Source organism: Scyliorhinus torazame, chromosome 10, assembly GCF_047496885.1.
Source record: "Scyliorhinus torazame isolate Kashiwa2021f chromosome 10, sScyTor2.1, whole genome shotgun sequence".
NCBI classification, from domain to species: domain Eukaryota; kingdom Metazoa; phylum Chordata; class Chondrichthyes; order Carcharhiniformes; family Scyliorhinidae; genus Scyliorhinus; species Scyliorhinus torazame.
Window position 1 is genome coordinate 83,587,208 of NC_092716.1, and position 18,679 is coordinate 83,605,886.

At 51.5% G+C, this 18,679-nt stretch overlaps 1 protein-coding gene across 5 annotated transcripts in view; it reads right to left on the bottom strand.

The window, feature by feature from the left end:
• acd (ACD shelterin complex subunit and telomerase recruitment factor) overlaps positions 1-18,679 on the bottom strand; it is a 67,477-nt gene that overhangs the window by 27,982 nt on the left and 20,816 nt on the right. For 3 of the 5 annotated variants that reach the window (XM_072518322.1, XM_072518323.1, XM_072518321.1), the window contains exons 4-7: positions 13,089-13,168; positions 12,950-12,994; positions 11,951-11,994; positions 7,460-7,638 (exon numbers count right to left, since the gene is read on the bottom strand). In XM_072518322.1, the coding sequence (XP_072374423.1) occupies positions 7,460-7,638; positions 11,951-11,994; positions 12,950-12,994; positions 13,089-13,168 (348 nt within the window). The remainder of the gene's footprint in view (positions 1-7,459; positions 7,639-11,950; positions 11,995-12,949; positions 12,995-13,088; positions 13,169-18,679) is intronic. The other 2 variants (XM_072518324.1, XM_072518325.1) reach the window with 1 other exon arrangement.

Here is an 18,679-nt window from a genome sequence, read left to right on the forward strand (position 1 = left end):
TCACACACCTGTCCTCTATCCCAAAAAACCTACTCAACCTCGCCCCTGTCATATGCGCTCTGTGAAGAACCTTAAATTGTATCAGGCTAAGCCTGGCGCAAGAGGAGGAAGAATTAACCCTACCCAGGGCATCAGCCCACAGACCCTGATCTATCTCCTCCCCAAGCTCCTTCTCCCATTTACCCTTTAGCTCCTCCTCTTCCTGCATCTCCTGATAGACCGCCGAGACCTTGCCTTCTCCAACCCACACCCCCGAGAGCACCCTATCTTGAATCTTACGTGCTGGAAGCAGCGGAAATTCCTTCACCTGCCTTCTCACGAACGCCCTCACCTGCATGTACCTGAAGGCGTTTCCGGGGGGGCAGCCGAAATTTCGCCCCAAGGCTCGCAAACGTCCCCTCTATAAACAGGTCCCCCATTCTTTTAATTCCTGCCCAATGCCAGCTCAGAAACCCCCCATCCATTCTCCCCGAGACGAACCGATGGTTCTCTCGGATCGGGGACCAAACCGAGGCCTCTAACCTCACCCCTGAGGCGCCTCCACTGCCCCCAAATTTTCAGAGTCGCCGCCACCACCGGACTCGCGGTGTACCTTGTCGGCGGGAGCGGCAGCTGTGCTGTCACCAGCGCTCCCAGACCCGTGCCCACACAGGACGCCATCTCCGGCCTCTTCCACGCCGTCCCTCCCCCTCCATTACCCACTTACGGATCATCGCCACATTGGCAACCCAGTAGTACCCACATAGATTGGGCAACGCTAGCCCTCCTCTGTCCCTGCTACGCTCCAGAAACACTCTTTTTACTCTCGGGGTCTTATTCGCCCACACAAATCCCATGATGCTCCTGCTGACCCGTTTAAAAAAGGCCTTAGGGATCAGGATGGGAAGGCACTGGAACACAAAGAGGAACCTCGGAAGGACCATTATTTTCACCGATTGCACCCTACCCAACGACAGTGGCAACTGTACACTGTGTACAGTTCTGGTCGCCTCATTTTAGGAAGGATGTGGAAGCTTTGGAAAAGGTGCAAAGAAGATTTACCAGGATGTTGCCTGGAATGGAGAGTAGGTCTTACGAGGAAAGGTTGAGGGAGCCAGGCCTTTTCTCATTAGAACGGAGAAGGATGAGGGGCGACTTGATAGAGGTTTATAAGATGATCAGGGGAATAGATAGACAGTCAGAGACTTTTTCCCCGGGTGGAACAAACCATTACAAGGGGACATAAATTTAAGGTGAAAGGTGGAAGATATAGGAGGGATATCAGAGGTAGGTTCTTTACCCAGAGAGTAGTGGGGGCATGGAATGCACTGCCTGTGGAAGTAGTTGAGTCGGAAACATTAGGGACCTTCAAGCAGCTATTGGATAGGTACATGGATTACGGTAAAATGATATAGTGTAGAGTTATTTGTTCTCAAGGGCAGCACGGTAGCATTGTGGATAGCACAATTGCTTCACAGCTCCAGGGTACCAGGTTCGATTCCGGCTTGGGTCACTGTCTGTGCGGAGTCTGCATGTCCTCCCCGTGTCTGCGTGGGTTTCCTCCGGGTGCTCCGGTTTCCTCCCACAGTCCAAAGATGTGTGGATTAGGTGAATTGGCCAATGATAAATTGCCCTTAATGTCCAAATTGCCCTTGGTGTTGGGTGGAGGTGTTGAGTTTGGGTAGGGTGCTCTTTCCAAGAGCCGGTGCAGACTCGCTGGGCCGAATGGCCTCCTTCTGCACTGTAAATTCAATGATAATCTATGATTAATCTAGGACAAAGGTTCGGCACAACATCGTGGGCCGAAGGGCCTGTTCTGTGCTGTATTTTCTATGTTCTATGTTTTTGTTCTCCTCCATCTGCTCCACCAGCCGCGTCAAATTGAGCTTGTGCAGGGCCCTCCAACTCCTAGCCACCTGGATCCCCAGGTACCGAAAGCTCCTTTCCGCCCTCTTCAGCGGTAGCTCGTCTATCTCCCTTCCCTGGTCCCCTGGGTGTATCACAAAGAGCTCACTCTCCCCTACGTTAAGCTTATATCCGGAAAGGTCCCCGAACTCCCTGAGGATCCGCATAACCTCTGGCATCCCCTCCACTGGGTCCACCACATACAATAACAGGTCATCGGCATACAGCGACACCCGCTGTTCCTCTCCCCCCGAATCAGTCCCCTCCAGTTCCTGGACTCCCTCAGTGCCATGGCCAAAGGCTCAATTGCCATTGCGAACAACAAGGGGGATAGGGGACACCCCTGCCTCGTCCCCCGGTACAGCCAAAAGTATTCCGACCTCTGCCGGTTCGTGGTCACACTCGCCACCGGGGCTTTATAAAGTCGCCTAACCCAACTGATGAACCCCTCCCCGAACCCAAACCTCCTCAGCACTTCCCAAAGATACTCCCACTCCCACTCCACCCTATCGAAGGCCTTCTCCTCGTCCATAGCCACCACTACTTCCGCTTCCCCTTCCACTGCAGGCATCATAATTATGTTGGGGAGCCTCCGGACATTGGTGTTCAGCTGCCTACCCTTCACAAATCCCGTCTGGTCCTCGTGAATCACCCCCGGGACACAGTCCTCAATTCTGGTAGCCAGCACCTTCGCCAACAACTTCGCGTCGACGTTGAGGAGCGAGATCGGCCTGTACAACCCACACTGTAATGGGTCCTTGTCCCACTTCAGGACCAGCGAGATCAGTGCCCTGGACATCGTCGGGGGTAGTGCCCCCCCTCCCTCGCCTCATTGAAAGTCCTCACTAGTAGTGGGCCCAACAGGTCCATGTACCTCCGATAGAATTCCACCGAGAACCCATCCGGCCCCGGGGCCTTCCCTGCCTGCATGCTCCCGAACCCCTTAACCAGCTCCTCCAGCCCAATCGGTGCCCCTAGCCCAACCACCTGCTCCTCCTCCACCCTCGGGAAACTCAGCCGATCCAAAAATCGGCGCATCCCCCCGTCCCCCGTCGGGGGCTCAGACCTATACAGCTCCTCATAAAAGTCCCTGAATACCCCATTTATTCCACCGCACTCCGCACCGTGTTCCCTCCTCTGTTCCTAACTCCCCCAATCTCCCTCGCTGCCTCCCGCTTCCGAAGCTGATGTGCCAACATCCGGCTCGCCTTCGCCCTATATTCGTACACCGCCCCTTGCGCTTTCCTCCACTGCACCTCTGCCTTCCTGGTAGTTAACAGGTCGAATTCGGCCTGGAGGCTTCGTCGATCCTTGAGTAATCCCTCCTCGGGGACCTCTGCATACCTCCTATCCACCCTTAATATCTCCCCCACCAATCTCTTCCCCTCTCTCCTCTCCTTATGGGCCCTAGTGGAGATTAGCTCTCCCCTAATCACCGCCTTCAGCGCCTCCCAGACCACCCCCACCTGCACCTCCCCATTGTCGTTAGCCTCTAAAGATACGGCATCGCCCAAATTCGGGGCGTATACATTCACTAGTACCACCCGTACCCCTTGCAGCTTACCACTCACCATCACGTACCGACCTCCATTATCTGCCACGATGTTCAGCGCCTCAAACGACATCCGCTTCCCCACCAAGATCGCCACCCCTCGGCGTCCAACCCCGAGTGGAAAACCTGCCCTACCCACCCCTATCTCAACCTGACCTGATCTGTCACCTTTAAATGCGTCTCCTGGACCATAACCACATCTGCCTTCAGTCCCTTCAGGTGCGCGAACACACGGGCCCTCTTGACCGGCCCGTTCAGGCCTCTCATATTCCAAGTTATCAGCCGGATCAGGGGGCTTCCCGCCCCCCGCCGACTAGCCATCTCCCTTTCTAGTCCAGCCACATGCCCGCGCCTCCCGCACCCTCCATTCCCCCAGGCGGCGGACCCCCGCCCCGACTCTCTCGCCGAACTCCAGCTCCCCTTTGGCCAATGCAGCAGCAACCCAGTCTCAGCCCCCACCCCCCCAATGTAGGTCCCCCCCCCATAGCTGTATTGCTCCCCCTATGGCACTCCGGTAAGTCATCTGACTCCTGCTGACCCTGGCCTCTCCCGGCCGTCGACCCCCCAGTGTGAAAATCTCTCCTCCGCCTCCTGGCAGTCAGCGTGCGCTCCTCCCAACACCGCCCTTCCCCCCGGCCCCGCCCCTTCCTTCCCTAGCGCGGGAAAAAGCCCGCGCTTTCCACCAAGCCGGCCTCACCCTCTCTGGCGCAGCTCCCTTTTGCGGCCTTATCTCAGCTCCCCCACCTCGGGCCTCCCCTTCCCCCTACCCCCCCCCCCGGCTGGGCCCAGTCCTTCCAACCACCGACGCCCACACTCTCACACAACCCCCACTTTGAACCATTTACCCAACCCCACCCAGCACCAAAGAAAACAGAACAGAACATCCCCCAAAACACAATAACCACAATAACCTCCATCGACACCCCCTCCCAAAAACCTTCAGTCCGTGTCCAACTTTTCAGCCTGGATAAAGGTCCACGCCTCCTCCGGCGTCTCAAAGTAATGGTGTCGGTCCTTAAACGTGACCCACAATCGCGCCGGCTGCAGCATCCCGAATTTCACCCCCTTCCGATGCAGAACCGCCTTAGCCCGGTTGTACCCGGCCCTCTTCTTGGCCACCTCCATGCTCCAGTCCTGATATATACGGATCTCTGCGTTCTCCCACCTGCTGCACCGTTCCTTTTTAGCCCATCTCAGGACACACTCCCTGTCCACAAAGCGGTGGAATCGCACCATTACCGCCCGCGGCGTCTCGTTTGCCCTGGGCCTCCTCGCCAGGACTCGGTGAGCCCCATCCAGCTCCAGGGCCTCGGGAAAGCTCCCACGCCCATCAGCGTGTTCCGCATCGTGACCACGTATGCTCCAGCATCCGACCCCTCCACTCCCTCCGGGAGACCCAGAATTCAAAGGTTCTTCCTCCTCGACCGATTCTCCATGTCTTCAAACTTTTCTTGCCACTTCTTGGGAAGCGCCTCGTGCGCCTCCACCTTCACCGCCAGGCCCAAGATCTCGTCCTCGTTCTCTGGGGCCTTTTGCCGCACCTCCCGGATCGCCGCCCCTTGGGCCTTCTGGGTCTTGACCAGCTTATCGATCGATGCCTTCATCGGCTCCAGCAGCTCTGCCTTCAGGTCCGCAAAACAGCGCTTGAGGAACTCCTGCTGCTCTTGCGACCATTGCGACCACGCTGCCTGGTCTCCACCCGCCGCCATCTTGGTTCTCCTCCATCCCACTTTTCGCTGCACCGAAATCACTTTTTTCACCGCTCCACTCCTGGTCCAATCCATACAGTGCCGGGGGAATTGTACTGTCGCCTTCCCACACTGGGAACCGTCGAACAAATGCTGCTGGGGCCCCTAAAAAGAGCCCAAAAGTCCGTTTCTGACGGGAGCTGCCGAACGTGCGACTTAGCTCAGCATAGCCGCAACCGGAAGTCCTCCAGCGATATCTTAACTATAAAAAACATTAATGGCGCTCAACTAATTTTCCTGCATTCTAAAAATTATGCTACAAACGTGCAGCCATTTATAAGCTGCCTATGCTAAAAGCATCAAATTGGGAAATCACATAATTTTCCTAGCGTAATGTCAATCAAGCATAAGCAAAGACATTTAAAAGGAGTGATTCACCCAGGTGTAATTCTGATCATTGACTGATGGGCCATTCATATTAACAATTAGTGCAAACTTCTCTGAAACAAGTAACAGGAAAAGATGACAAGTCACAGAGTTCCAAATGGGGGCAGCCAGGTCTTTAGGGGAAGGTAACAATTAGGTTGATTACATAAATGAAGCAGGTGAGTTCAGTCAAAAGTTGCACAATTATAATGATTTAAATCATGAAACTCCCAAGACAATGGTTAAATGATGTGGTACTGAAATATGTAGGCCAAGGGGTTACAGGTTTGATTCCAGTTACATGCTGAGTCAGCCAACACATTGCCCAAGTGCACACATGAAAAAGGCTGCTTGGGAAAACCATCTGTGAGCTACCAGTCAGTACCTTTAAAAGGCGATTCGGCCTAATGTCAAGCTCTGGAACTATATAGGAGATATAGTAAATACTCACTTAGAAATATTTGAGTTAATTAGGAACAATGGATGCTAGGCAGATGGTTTCAATAGGTGTCTGATAAAGTGCCATAGGATATGATTAGGGGCAGCACGGTAGCCTTGTGGATAGCACAATTGCTTCACAGCTCCAGGGTCCCAGGTTCGATTCCGGCTTGGGTCACTGTCTGTGCGGAGTCTGCACATCCTCCCCGTGTGTGCGTGGGTTTCCTCCGGGTGCTCCGGTTTCCTCCCACAGTCCAAAGATGTGCAGGTTAGGTGGATTGGCCATGATACATTGCCCTTAGTGTCCAAAATTGCTCTTAGTGTTGGGTGGGGTTACTGGGTTATGGGGATAGGGTGGAGGTGTTGACCTTGGGTAGGGTGCTCTTTCCAAGAGCCGGTGCAGACTCGATGGGCCGAATGGCCTCCTTCTGCACTGTAAAAATTCTATGATTGTTAACATATATTAAGGACATGTGGCGTGAATTTTGGATCTGTAATGCCACGAGGACAGTGTTACAGAAGGTAGAAGCCCTCGGAGTAGAACATGCAGTGCTCCCAACTGCTTGCGGAGTGGTGCGCATGGCGCCCCATGCTCGGAAACATGCATGCACTGACGTTCCATGCAAGCACTGGAAATCTCTTAATTAGTATTGTCATGTTGTCAAAACTTGTTTAAAAACTTGGACCATTCAATGTATTCACTTGTCACTCAATGAATAACATGCTTCATGGTAAAAGCAGTGAGGGATATGTCTGACTAAGAGGTTACAAGATTGTGGTTGAATATAATTCTGCTGCTGCTAATAGGTTGCCTCATAGGTGTCCAGTTTCTAGCCGCTAGATCTGTTCTGAATCTTCTTTTCTTTTTTTTCTGAAATTGCTCAAACAATTGAACATCAATCAACTCGAGGCTCAAAAACAGGCTGTCTGTATAGAATTTCCATATTCAAATTTGTGACAGAAGTGACGGGGAGGTAGAGTTGAATGCCATCAGCATACATTTAGAACTTGGATATGCGAAACAGCAGTCTGTAAATTAAAAGTAGGATGCAGACAAGGTTTTCACTTCAAATCCTTAGTCACCAGAGCTCTCGAAGACTTTCGTCCCAACCATTTGGACTTTAAAAAAAATGTAATTAAGGGGCAATTTAACATGGCCAATCCACCTACTCTGCACATCTTTGGGTTGTGGGGTGAGACCCACACAGACATGGGGAGAATGCATAAACTCCATATGACTAGTGACCCAGGGCCGGGATTGAACTCGGGTCCTCGGCGCGGGGAGATAGCAGTGCTGCCACTGTACCATCATGCCGCCCAGAACCATTTGGACTTAACATGAACCCAGGTCAATGTTTTATAACCCACTAGAATCAGACTGAACCTCAATCCTCAACAGCCTGTATTCAACCAGCACACCCAATATCATATCAACTAAAATAATCGAAAACAAAAGTTGAAACTGCTGTACCGTATTTTTTCTGCTCGAAGTTTTCCATCCTGTAGGTGGATGAATTGATGGTAACAAATAGGATGATGTAGATGTTGAAGCTTTGCAACTATCAGTTAAATCAAGGCAGAGTTCAACTGCACTTTTTAATGAATTATCTTCATCCTCTACTGCTGCTATTAGGTTTGATAAACAGAGACCTAAAACACAACATTTTAAAAATCTTTCATTCTGCCATTTCTGAGTTACTCAGCTTACTTACAAGACACCATTAAATGTGAAATTCCATTAATATTGTCGAAGAACCATTGATTTCCCAGTGCAGGTTAGGTAATCTTGGAGCAAAAGTAATAAGCATGTGTCCAATCTCTTATTGCACCTCCCAGACACACCTATCACGTTATGAAAAAAGTACTTGGGCTGGACAAATAAGAAATAACTATGCTACAGAAATTGTTTCAGAATAAATAATACTTTGTCCAGATTATAAACTATTGTAAGCATTAGGATTTATGATCATGCAATGTAATCGCTTGCACAGCGCCAGGGACCCGGGTTTGATTCCCGGCTTGGGTCCCGTGTCTGCGTAGGTTTGTTCCGGGCGCTCCGGTTTCCTTCCACAAGTCCCAAAAGACGTGCTTGTCATTCTGAATTCTCCCTCAGTGTACCCAAACACACGTCAGAGTGTGGCGACGAGGGGACTTTCACAGCAGCTTCATTGCAGTGTTAACACTAATAAAGATTATAGATTATTTTCTTTCTTGAAAAATATTTTTATTCAACATTTTAACACAAACAAAACAACCCCCCCAGCCCACATCCTTTGGGAGCAACCTGGTCTCCAAAGTGCAAAGATGAACAACCCCCATCTCCGATGGAACCCTTCATCGGCCACTCTCAGGGGGGAGAGAGAGAGAGAGAGAGAGAGAACCTGACCTCAACCCCAACAGGACCCACCTGTGAGCGATCAACAAGGCAAAGGCCAAGACATATGCTCCCGCCCCTGTCTGCAACTCTGGTGGGTTCTACAACCCAAATATGGCCTCGAAGGGACCCGGCTCCAGATCCACATGCAAAAACTCGGACATAGTGCTGAAAACCGACTTGTAATACCTCTTCATTTCGAGCAGGACCAGAACATATGGACATGGTTGGCTGCGCCCCTCCCACACAACATCACAGCACAATGGTTAGCACAGTTGCTTCACATGTAATCACTTGCACAGCTCCAGGGTCCCAGGTTCGATTCCCGGCTTGGGTCACTGTTCTGTGCGGAATCTGCACGTTCTCCCCGTGTCTGTGTGGGTTTCCTCCGGGTGCTCCAATTTCCTCCCACGGTCCAAAGACGTACGTGCAGGTTAGGTGGATTGACCATGATAAATTCCCCATAGTGTCCAAAAAGGTTAAGTGGGGTTACTGAGGGCAGCATGGTGGCGCAATGGTTGGCACTGCAGCCTCACGGCGCCAAGATTCCAGGTTCAATCCCGGCTCTGGGTCACTGTCCGTGTGGAGTTTGCACATTTTCCCCGTGTTTGCGTGGGTTTCGCCCCCACAAGATGTGCAGGGTAGGTGGATTGGCCACACTCAATTGCCCCTTAATTGGCACTCAAATTTTTTTTTTAAAAACATACCTAAAAAGAAAAATGGGGTTACTGGGTTACGGGGATAGGGTGGAGGTGTGAGCTTAAGTGGGGTGCTGTTCCGAAGGGCCAGTGCAGACTCGATGGACTGAATGGCCTCCTGCACTGTAAATTCTCTGATTCTATGAACTATCCACCATCCCCTCAAACAGCCAGCTCATCTGCGCCCTTGTTAAGTGCGCCCTATACACCACTTTAGCTGAATTAGCCCCAACCTCGCACACAAGGTCAAGGCATTGACCCTTCGCAGCACTTTGTACCATAATCCAACCTCCAGCGCCATCCCCAAGTCTTCCTCCCACTTTGCCTTATTCCCTCCATCGAATCCTTCTCCTCTTCCGTAAACCTACCATAAATCACTGAGACAACCCCATTCTCCAGCCCCTTCACCGACAGTACCTCCTCCAACGAGGATGGCGTGCCACCGGGAAACTCGGAAAAGTCTTTCTCACGACATTCCGCACCTGCATATACGCAGAACCCTCAACACGCTGCAGCCCAATTCACCCCCAACTCCTCTAAACTTCCAAATCTCCCCTCCAAAAACAGATCCTTCATCTCTTTCACCTCCCACCTCCAGAACCAGGGGCGAAATTCTCCCCCAACGGCGGGATGTCCGCCGACTGGCGCCAAAGCCGGCGCCAATCAGACGGGCATCGCGCCGGCCCAAAGGTGCGGACGGCTCCGCATCTTTGGCGGCCTAGCCCCAACATTGAGGGGCTAGGCCGACGCCGGAGGGATTTCCGCCCCGCCAGCTGGCGGAAATGGCGTTTGTTTCCCCGCCAGCTGGCGCGGAAATGTGGCGCATGCGCGGGAGGGTCAGCGGCCGCTGTCAGTTTCCCAGCGCATGCGCGGGAGCGTCAGCGGCCGCTGTCAGTTTCCCGCGCATGCGAAGTGGGGAGAGTCTCTTCCGCTTCCGCCATGGTGGAGGCCGTAGCGGAGGCGGAAGGGAAAGAGTGCCCCCACGGCACAGGCCCGCCCGTGGATCGGTGGGCCCCGATCGCGGGCCAGGCCACCGTGGGGCACCCCCCGGGGTCAGATCGCCCCACGGCCCCCCCCAGGACCCCGGAGCCCGCCCACGCCGCCTGGTCCCGCCGGTAAATACCAGGTTTGATTTACGCCGGCGGGACAGGCAATTCCTGGGCGGGACTTCGGCCCATCCGGGCCGGAGAATCCAGCGGGGGGTCCCGCCAACCGGCGCGGCCCAATTCCCGCCCCCGCCCAATCTCCGGGAGCGGAAACTTCGGCGGGGGCGGGATTCACGGCGGCCAACGGCCATTCTCCGACCCGGCGGGGGGTCGGAGAATGACGCCCCAGATGTTTGTTTACATCTCACAATTAATGATCCAGCACTTCAAGTAGTTCCCTAACCCTAACCCTGAGGATACCCAAAATGTCAAACCTAAAGTATAGCATACAGTGAAATATTATTTCAAAATCTTGTTCAAAATTGATTTTCAACAAACAAATTTAGATTAACCTGCTCATGATGAACCTATGTTCATCGTTTAATTAACCTGGGCATCAATTTTTATGAGTCTTTAACATAATTAAGCAGAATATGATGTAGCCAGACTGCCTGAATGGCTACATGGATAATGACACTGTGGAGTGTAGCAATAAGCTATAAGATGAAACGATCCCAGTTTGATTCCTGGTCTGTGCTGAGATAACTGACCTTAGAAGTTAGAACACTACAATTTGGCACAATGCAGAACAGTAAAATCAACCATGTCAATGAACTCTACTGACATGAATTAAGGTGAGAGGATGACAGGCCACAGGAGAGTTTTTTATAAAATTTAGTGTACCCAATTACTTTGTTTTTTCAATTCAGGGGCAATTTAGTGTGGCCAATCCACCTAGCCTGCACATCTTTGGGTTAGGGGGGCGAAACCCACGCAAACACGGGGAGAATGTGCCAACTCCGCACGGACAGTGACCCAGAGCCGGGATCGAACCTGGGACCTCGGCGCCGTGAGGCAGCGGTGCTAACCACTGTGCCACCGTACTGTCCCTGGCCACAGGATAGGTAATACACAAAATTTTTTGAAACACGGCGGTGTAGTAATGGGAATTCCTCAGAGGATGGGGTTGGGCATATGACTGGGATATCTAACAGTGCGACAAATAACCTGAAAGTGTTTGATGCTGACACTGGGTGCCTGACGTGGGAAGCGTTCCACTGCTCAGCGTGAACATAACCCATAAGTTCAAAATTCACAAGAAGGTTAGAAAGATATCCATTTTTAATTAAATTTAGAGTACCCAATTATTTTTTTCCAAATTAAGGGGCAATTTAACGTAGCCAATCCACCTATCCTGCACATCTTTTTGGGTTGTGGGGAGAGACCCACGCAGACACAGGGAGAATGTGCAAAGTCCATACGGACAGTGGCTCGGGACTAGGATCGACCCTAGGTCCACGGCACCATGAGCTAGCAGTGCTAACCACTGCGCCATCATGCTGCCCCTAGAAAGATATCCATAAATGTAACTGCTAATTTCTTTTCTAAAATTTCCAATAGCCCCGATAAGATTATTTTCCTCTAACTAAAGCACAACTCATACATGCAAACAAAAATGCTTAGGTCTTCTCTACATATGAAATTTTTTTTTAAAAAGGATCCATCACAAAGGTTTCCATTTTCCAACTTTATTATGAATACAATCACGCTCAGGTTTCATGCTAATGCTGTTCCAAAGCTGTTTATCAATTGACCTCCAAACTGATGTGGATTTGGACACCTGTGCTTTCAGCACAGCAGCTACACATTTTAAAACAAAACTTTACCAAAATTAAAGATAATTTAACTGTTGTCGAATTTGCAACAGCATATATAACAGGAGGAAAAATAAAGAGGAAGCTTACCAGAAAAAGATCCTGTTTGCTCTGTCATGTTGTTCATATGGTTTCTACAAAATTGAGTGTATTAAATTTCAGTTCTACAATTAATATTCATATATATATTCTAATTTTTTTTTAAATTGAAGAACCATGATTCTTTATGAAAATAAAGACCTGTTAACTTTGAAATTTGTAAAAGCCTGGTTAAGATTTTTGAGGAAAATTAATAGCCACCCCTTCTCAAGGTTTTCTTACTTGCTTCAAGGCCTGTATAAATGCCAAAATAGTCCACAGTGACAATACAAGAATGTCCGAGGTATAGTTATCCTGCATCTTTTCATCGCTCCTTTGAGAATGCGATGCTGATTATGTTTGTCCGCTCTACCTGACATAGTCAGTATAGTTGAGACTGAGGGATTTCCATTTGGGAAAAACTGCACTTTCTGTAGCACTAATACATCAATGTACTTCTCTTGCTGGAAATGTTATAAAATAATTTGATCTTCAACATCTTAATTCAGAAAATAAAATACAAAGGAGCCAAAACATTGATTTCTGAAATAAGCTGAGGGTTTGAAGCAAAAGAGGAGTTAGATTCAAACTAAAATCTATTTTCACAGAAGGTTCATCAAAAATAGTGGCGCAATCAAATAAGATCCATTTAAGTCCAAAGTACCGTTGGTGAATTCTGATGTAAAAATCTTAGATTAATATATAATGGGAACCAAACTGACAGTGACACAACTGCACTTGTGTAGCACGTTATTGAGACAAATTACCCCAAGTGGCTTCATAAAAAGGAAGCAGAAGGAAACTGAAAACATGGTTAAAAGTTAGACTGTGAGGTAAATTTTGAGGGGGGGATTGGGGGGGGGGGGGGAAGAGTTGGGAACAGAATTCCAAATAACTCAGAAGACAGTCATCAATCCCTGGCTCCTCCTGGAAATCAGCTGCAGGCGGAAATGATGGAGCCCTCTTAACCATTTCTCTTGGGATTATTATTCAGAGATAGTGTTTACTTACTGCCAGAATTCTCTCAATTTCTTCTGCACAGCAGGGTCCAAGTTGCTGTAATTTGAAGCGATTTGAAAATTTAGCTATTTAACAAAAAACATTATAAAACATTGATTGTAAACCGTTATACATACAGAACATCTCCTACCATGAACATGCTTCAAAAAAAAATGTTTCTGCTGGCAGGATCTTCAGCTCCTGAACTACAAGATAGAATTCACAAGCTTCCTGAAGGAAAAAAGAAAATGAAGTATTGCTAATGGTTGCAGAAGGCAGTTAGGAGGTTGCAGCATCTCACAGGTAAGGTGACCCTTGGATGTCTCTGTTCAACATAACCAACATTCTCAAGGACCAATAACTCCCTCTGAGCCTTTCACCAAACCTCCACAGCCAAATGCACTTCTTTTTTTAAAAAATAATTTTTATTAAAGGTTTTCATAAAATATCAATAACAAAATGAGAAAGAAAAAAGAACCCAACAGGGTTCAGTACAAAACACAATCTAAAAAAGCAACCCCCCAAATCCCTCCCCCCCGTACCTAAATAATAAATTAACATTAACACCCCAACTTAAGACAACAGATGTATACACCCCCTCAGACCCTCCAGTGTAAATAACATAAACAAAAATAAAGTAAACCACCCCCCCCCCACCCCTGAGCTGCTGCTGCCATTGACCAATGTCTATCGTTCTGCCAGAAAGTCTAAGAACGGTTGCCACCGCCTAAAGAACCCTTGTGCTGACCCTCTCAAGGCGAATTTCACCCTCTCCAATTTAATGAACCCTGCCATATCGCTGATCCAGGATTCCACGCTTGGGGGCCTCGTATCTTTCCACTGAAGGAGAATCCGTCGCCGGGCTACCAGGGACGCAAAGGCCAGAATTCCGGCCTCTTTCGCCTCCTGCACTCCCAGCTCCTCTGCCACCCCAAATATTGCGAGCCCCCAGCCCGGTTTGACCCTGGATCCTACCACCCTCGACACGTCCTCGCAACGCCCTTCCAAAATTCCTCCAGCGCTGGGAATGTCCAGAACATATGGGTGTGATTTGCTGGGCTCCCTGAGCACCTAACACACCTGTCCTCACCCCCAAAGAACCTGCTCATCCTTGTCCCGGTCATGTGTGCCCTGTGCAGCACCTTAAACTGTATGAGGCTGAGCCTCGCGCATGAAGAGGAAGAGTTCACCCTCCCTAGGGCATCTGCCCACGTCCCTCTTCGATCTCCTCTCCCAACTCCTCCTCCCACTTACCTTTCAACTCCACCACCGAGGCCTCCTCCTCCTCCTGCATCACCTGGTAAGTTTCCGAGATCTTCCCCACTCCCACCCATCCCCCCGAGAGCACCCTGTCCTGTACTGTGTGTGGCAGTAGCCGTGGGAATTCCACCACCTGCCGTCTGGCAAACGCCCTTACCTGTAAGTACCTGAAGGTGTTCCCCGGGGGGGAGCCCGTACTTCTCCTCCAGCTCACCCAAGCTCGCGAACTTCCCGTCCACAAACAGGTCCCCCAACTTTCGTATGCCTGCCCTGTGCCACCCCGAAAACCCTCCACCTGTTCTTCCTGGGGCAAACCGGTGGTTCCCCCGTAATGGGGTCCACGCTGAGGCCCTAACTTCCCCCCTATGCCACCTCCACTGCCCCCAGATTTTGAGGGCCGCCACCACCACCGGGCTCGTGGTATACCTCCTTGGAGGGAGCGGCAGCGGCGCCGTTGCCAGCGCCCCCAGACTCGTACCCACACAGGACGCTGTCTCCAGCCTCTTCCATGCAGCCCCCTCCCCCTCCATCACCCACTTGCGCACCATTGTCGCATTGGCGGCCCAGTAGTACCCACAGAGGTTGGGCAGCGCCAGCCCCCTCCTATCTCTACTCCGCTCCAGTAACACCCTTCTCACCCTCGGAGTCCCTCGCGCCCACACAAACCCCATTATACTCCTGTTAACCCGCCTGAAAAAAGCCTTCGGGATAAACACGGGGAGGCACTGGAACAGGAACAAAGACCTTGGGAGCACCGTCATTTTGATTGACTGCACCCTACCCGCCAGGGACAGCAGCAACGCGTCCCACCTCTTGAACTCCTCCTCCATTTGCTCCACCAGCCTTGTAAAGTTAAGCCTATGCAGGGCCCCCCAGCTCCTGGCCACCTGGACCCCCAAATATCTGAAACTCCTCTCCGCCCTTTTTAGTGGGAGCTCGCCAATCCCCCTCTCCTGGTCCCCTAGCTGAACTACGAACAGCTCCCAAGTGCACTTCTTACTTATCTCAACAGTTATATTCAAATGGCTGCCGTAGCCTCCTATTTCAAAAAAATCATTAAAGGGACGTGGGTTTCGTTGGCTGGGCCAGCATTTAATTAATGCCCATACCCAAGTGCCCCTCTCACCTCCAACATCCTATGTATCTACCCCTCCAGCTGTTCCATCAATTGGAGCATAGCCTTCAGCCATCATGCTTCTACTCTGGGTTTCTTTCACTAACATCTCCAGATAAAAAATAAAAGTAGGCCATTCAAAACTTTGAGCCTGTTCTGCCATTCAATAAGATCATGGTTAATCATCTGTTTCAACCGCCAACTTCTCACACCGCCCCCTTTATCTATATCTTAGCATTTAAAAATCTATTTTTAAAAATAAATTTAGAGTACCCAATTCCTTTTTGTTTCCAATTAAGGGGCAATTTAGCATAACCAATCCACCTACCTGCACATCTTTGAATTGTGGGGGTGAGATCCATGCAGACACAGGGAGAATGTGCAAATTCCACACAGATAGTGACCCGGGGCCGGGATTGAACCTGGGATCTTGGCGCCGTGAGGCAGCAGTGCTAACCACTACGTCACCGTGCCACCCTAGCACTCAAAAGTCTATTGACCTCCATTTTGAATATACCCAACAATTGAGCTTCCACAGCTCTTTGAGGTAGAGAATTGGAAAGATTCACAACATTGGGAGGACATATATTTCTCATCTCAATCCTATATGGCTGATCGCTTAGTTTCAGACTGAGACCTCTGCCGGGATTCTCTGATCCCGCACCGGGTCGGAGAATCGCCGGGGGGGGGGGGGGGGGGGTCATCGTGCCACTCCGCTCCGACGCCAGGCCGCCGACTTGGGCGGGGGGATCCGACTCCGGGGGTTCCTCTACAGTGGCCTGGCCCGCGATCGGGGCCTAATTCCGGGGGGGGAGGCCTATGTTCCTCCTCGCCAGGCCGCTGTAGGGCTCCGCCATATTGCTCGGGGGCCTGCACGGCGACGGCAACCCACGCGCATGCGCGGACCCGCGCATGCCGTGGCGAGCCAGCTTTCGAGCGCCGGACTGCACTCCGGCGCCGTACTAGGCTCCTATGAAGGGGTGAATGCCTGGACCTGGAGGATTTCGGAGAATCCCGGCCATGATGTTTTAAATTGTCTTGACAGGGCAACCATCCTCCCAGCATTCACCTGTAAAGTCCCTTAATAATTTTCTATGTTTCAATGTACTTCACCCAATAAGCCAAATCTACTCAAGTTCTCCACATAGAACTATCTCCTTAATGCAGTAAAACCTCTTTGTTTCTACATTCTAAACCCTTTATAAAAAAGCTAACAAACCTAATTACTTGTTGCACCTGCAAGACGTACAGTCTAGAGGGGGACAGGGAGTGCGGGCTAGAGGGGGAGGGTGGCCGGCTAGAGCAGGACAAGGGCCAGAGGGGGAGGGCGGCCGGCCAGAGGGGGAGGGCGGCAGGCCAGAGGGGGAGGGCGGCCAGCTAGAGGGGGAGGGCGGCCAGCTAGAGGGGGAGGGCAGCCGGCTAGAAGGGGCGGCCGGCCGGCTAGAAGGGGAGGCGGCCGGCTAGAGGGAGAGGGTGGCCAGCTAGAGGGGGAAGGGGCCGGCTAGAGGGAGAGGGTGGCCAGCTAGAGGAGGAAGGCGGCCGGCCAGAGGGGGAGTGGCAGTGTGTGGGGGGAGTGGCGGTGTGGGGGTAGGGGTGGGGGTGGCTGTGTAGAGGGGTGGGAGGCAGAAGGAGAAAAGCAGGGCAAACACGCCCTCACCTCCCTCTCTGGTCCTCCTCTCCCTCCTGACCGCACTGAGGGATAGAAGAAGTTCTTAGAGAAAGAGGAACATGGGGCGGGATTCTCCCCTAACCGGCGGGGTGGGCCGTACCGGCGCCGAGGAGTGGCGTGAACAACTCCGGCGTCGGGCCGCCCGGAAGGTGCGGAATCCTCCGCACCTTCAGGAGCTAGGCCGGCGCTGGCAGGGTTGGCACCGCGCCAGCCGGAGCTGAAGGGCTTGGCGCCGCACCAACTGCCGCCGAAGGTCCTCCACCGGCTGGCACGAATTGGCGCATGCGGAGCCATGGCGGACCGTTACAGTGGCCGGCGCGGAGGGAAAGAGTGTCCCCCACGGCACAGGCCCGCCCGCGGATCGGTGGGCCCCGATAACGGGCCAAGCCACCGTGGGGGGCCCCCCCAGGGCCAGATCCAGCAGCCAGCATCGGGGTGGGATTCACGCCGCCCCCCCCCCCCCCCCTCCCACCCCCCAGCGATTCTCTCGCCCGGCAGGGGGGGTCGGAGAATCCCACCCCATAGGTAGAACATGCAAGGCGGGGCCTCATCCTCTTCCCACGACAACTCTCCATGTCTGCCACCACAGTAGGTGTAACACCCGTCTCTTTACTTCTTCCCTGATCACCATCCAAGGGCCTAAACACTCTTTTCAGTTGAGGCACCGCCTTTAATCTGGTCAATTACGTTTCCTGTCCTCAATGTTGTCTACTCGACATTGGAGAGACCGAATGCAGATGGGTGACCGCTTTGCAGAACACCTTCAGTCCGTCCGCAAGCAGGGCCCAAACCTTCCCTCGCTTGCTATTTCAATGTACCGCCCTGCTCTTGTGTCCACATGTCCGTCCTTGACCTGCTGCAATATTTCAGTGAAGCCTAGCACAAACTGGGGGAACAGCACCTCATCTTCCGATTAGGCACATTACAGCCTTCCGGACTTAACATTGAGTTCAACCACCTGCGACTGTAATCTTCGACATTCACCCCACTTTTATTTCTATCAATTAATTTCCATTTCTTCCACCCATCAGGTTTTCCCTCAAAGTTGTCCCCCCACCCCACTTGGGCCATCTGTTCGCTGTTCCTAGTTGTCCTTTGACACATTGCTTACCATTGTTCTGTCATTCGCACATTCTCATCTCTTAATCTGCCACTATCAGCCTTGATCACCATCCCTTTGTCACCATCACATTCCCTTTGTCATCCCCCCCACACACAACAGTATAAATCTGACTCTATTTCCAGTTCTCTCTAGCTTTGACGAAGAATCACCCCGCTCAAAATGTTAGAATAGAATCCCAACAGTGCAGAAGGAGGCCATTCGGCCCATCGAGTCTATAACGGCTCTCTGAACAAGGGCACTTCCGTGCCCTATCCCAATAATCCCTTAACCTAACCTACACATCCCTGGACGCTAAGGGGCAATTTAACATGGCCAATCCACATCTTTGGACTGTGGGAGGAAACAGGAGCACCTGGAGGAAACCCACGCAGATAAAGAGAGAATGTGCAAATTCCACAGACAGTCACCCAAGGCCAGAATTGAACCCTGGCGCTGAGCCACCGTTATCCCCCCCTTCTCTCTCCACAGATGCTGTCAGACCTGCTGAGATTGTCCACTATTTTCTGTTTTTGTTTCAGATTCCAGCATCTGCAGTAATTTGCTTTTACCCACCTTGTCGATCTTCTTACAGTAAAT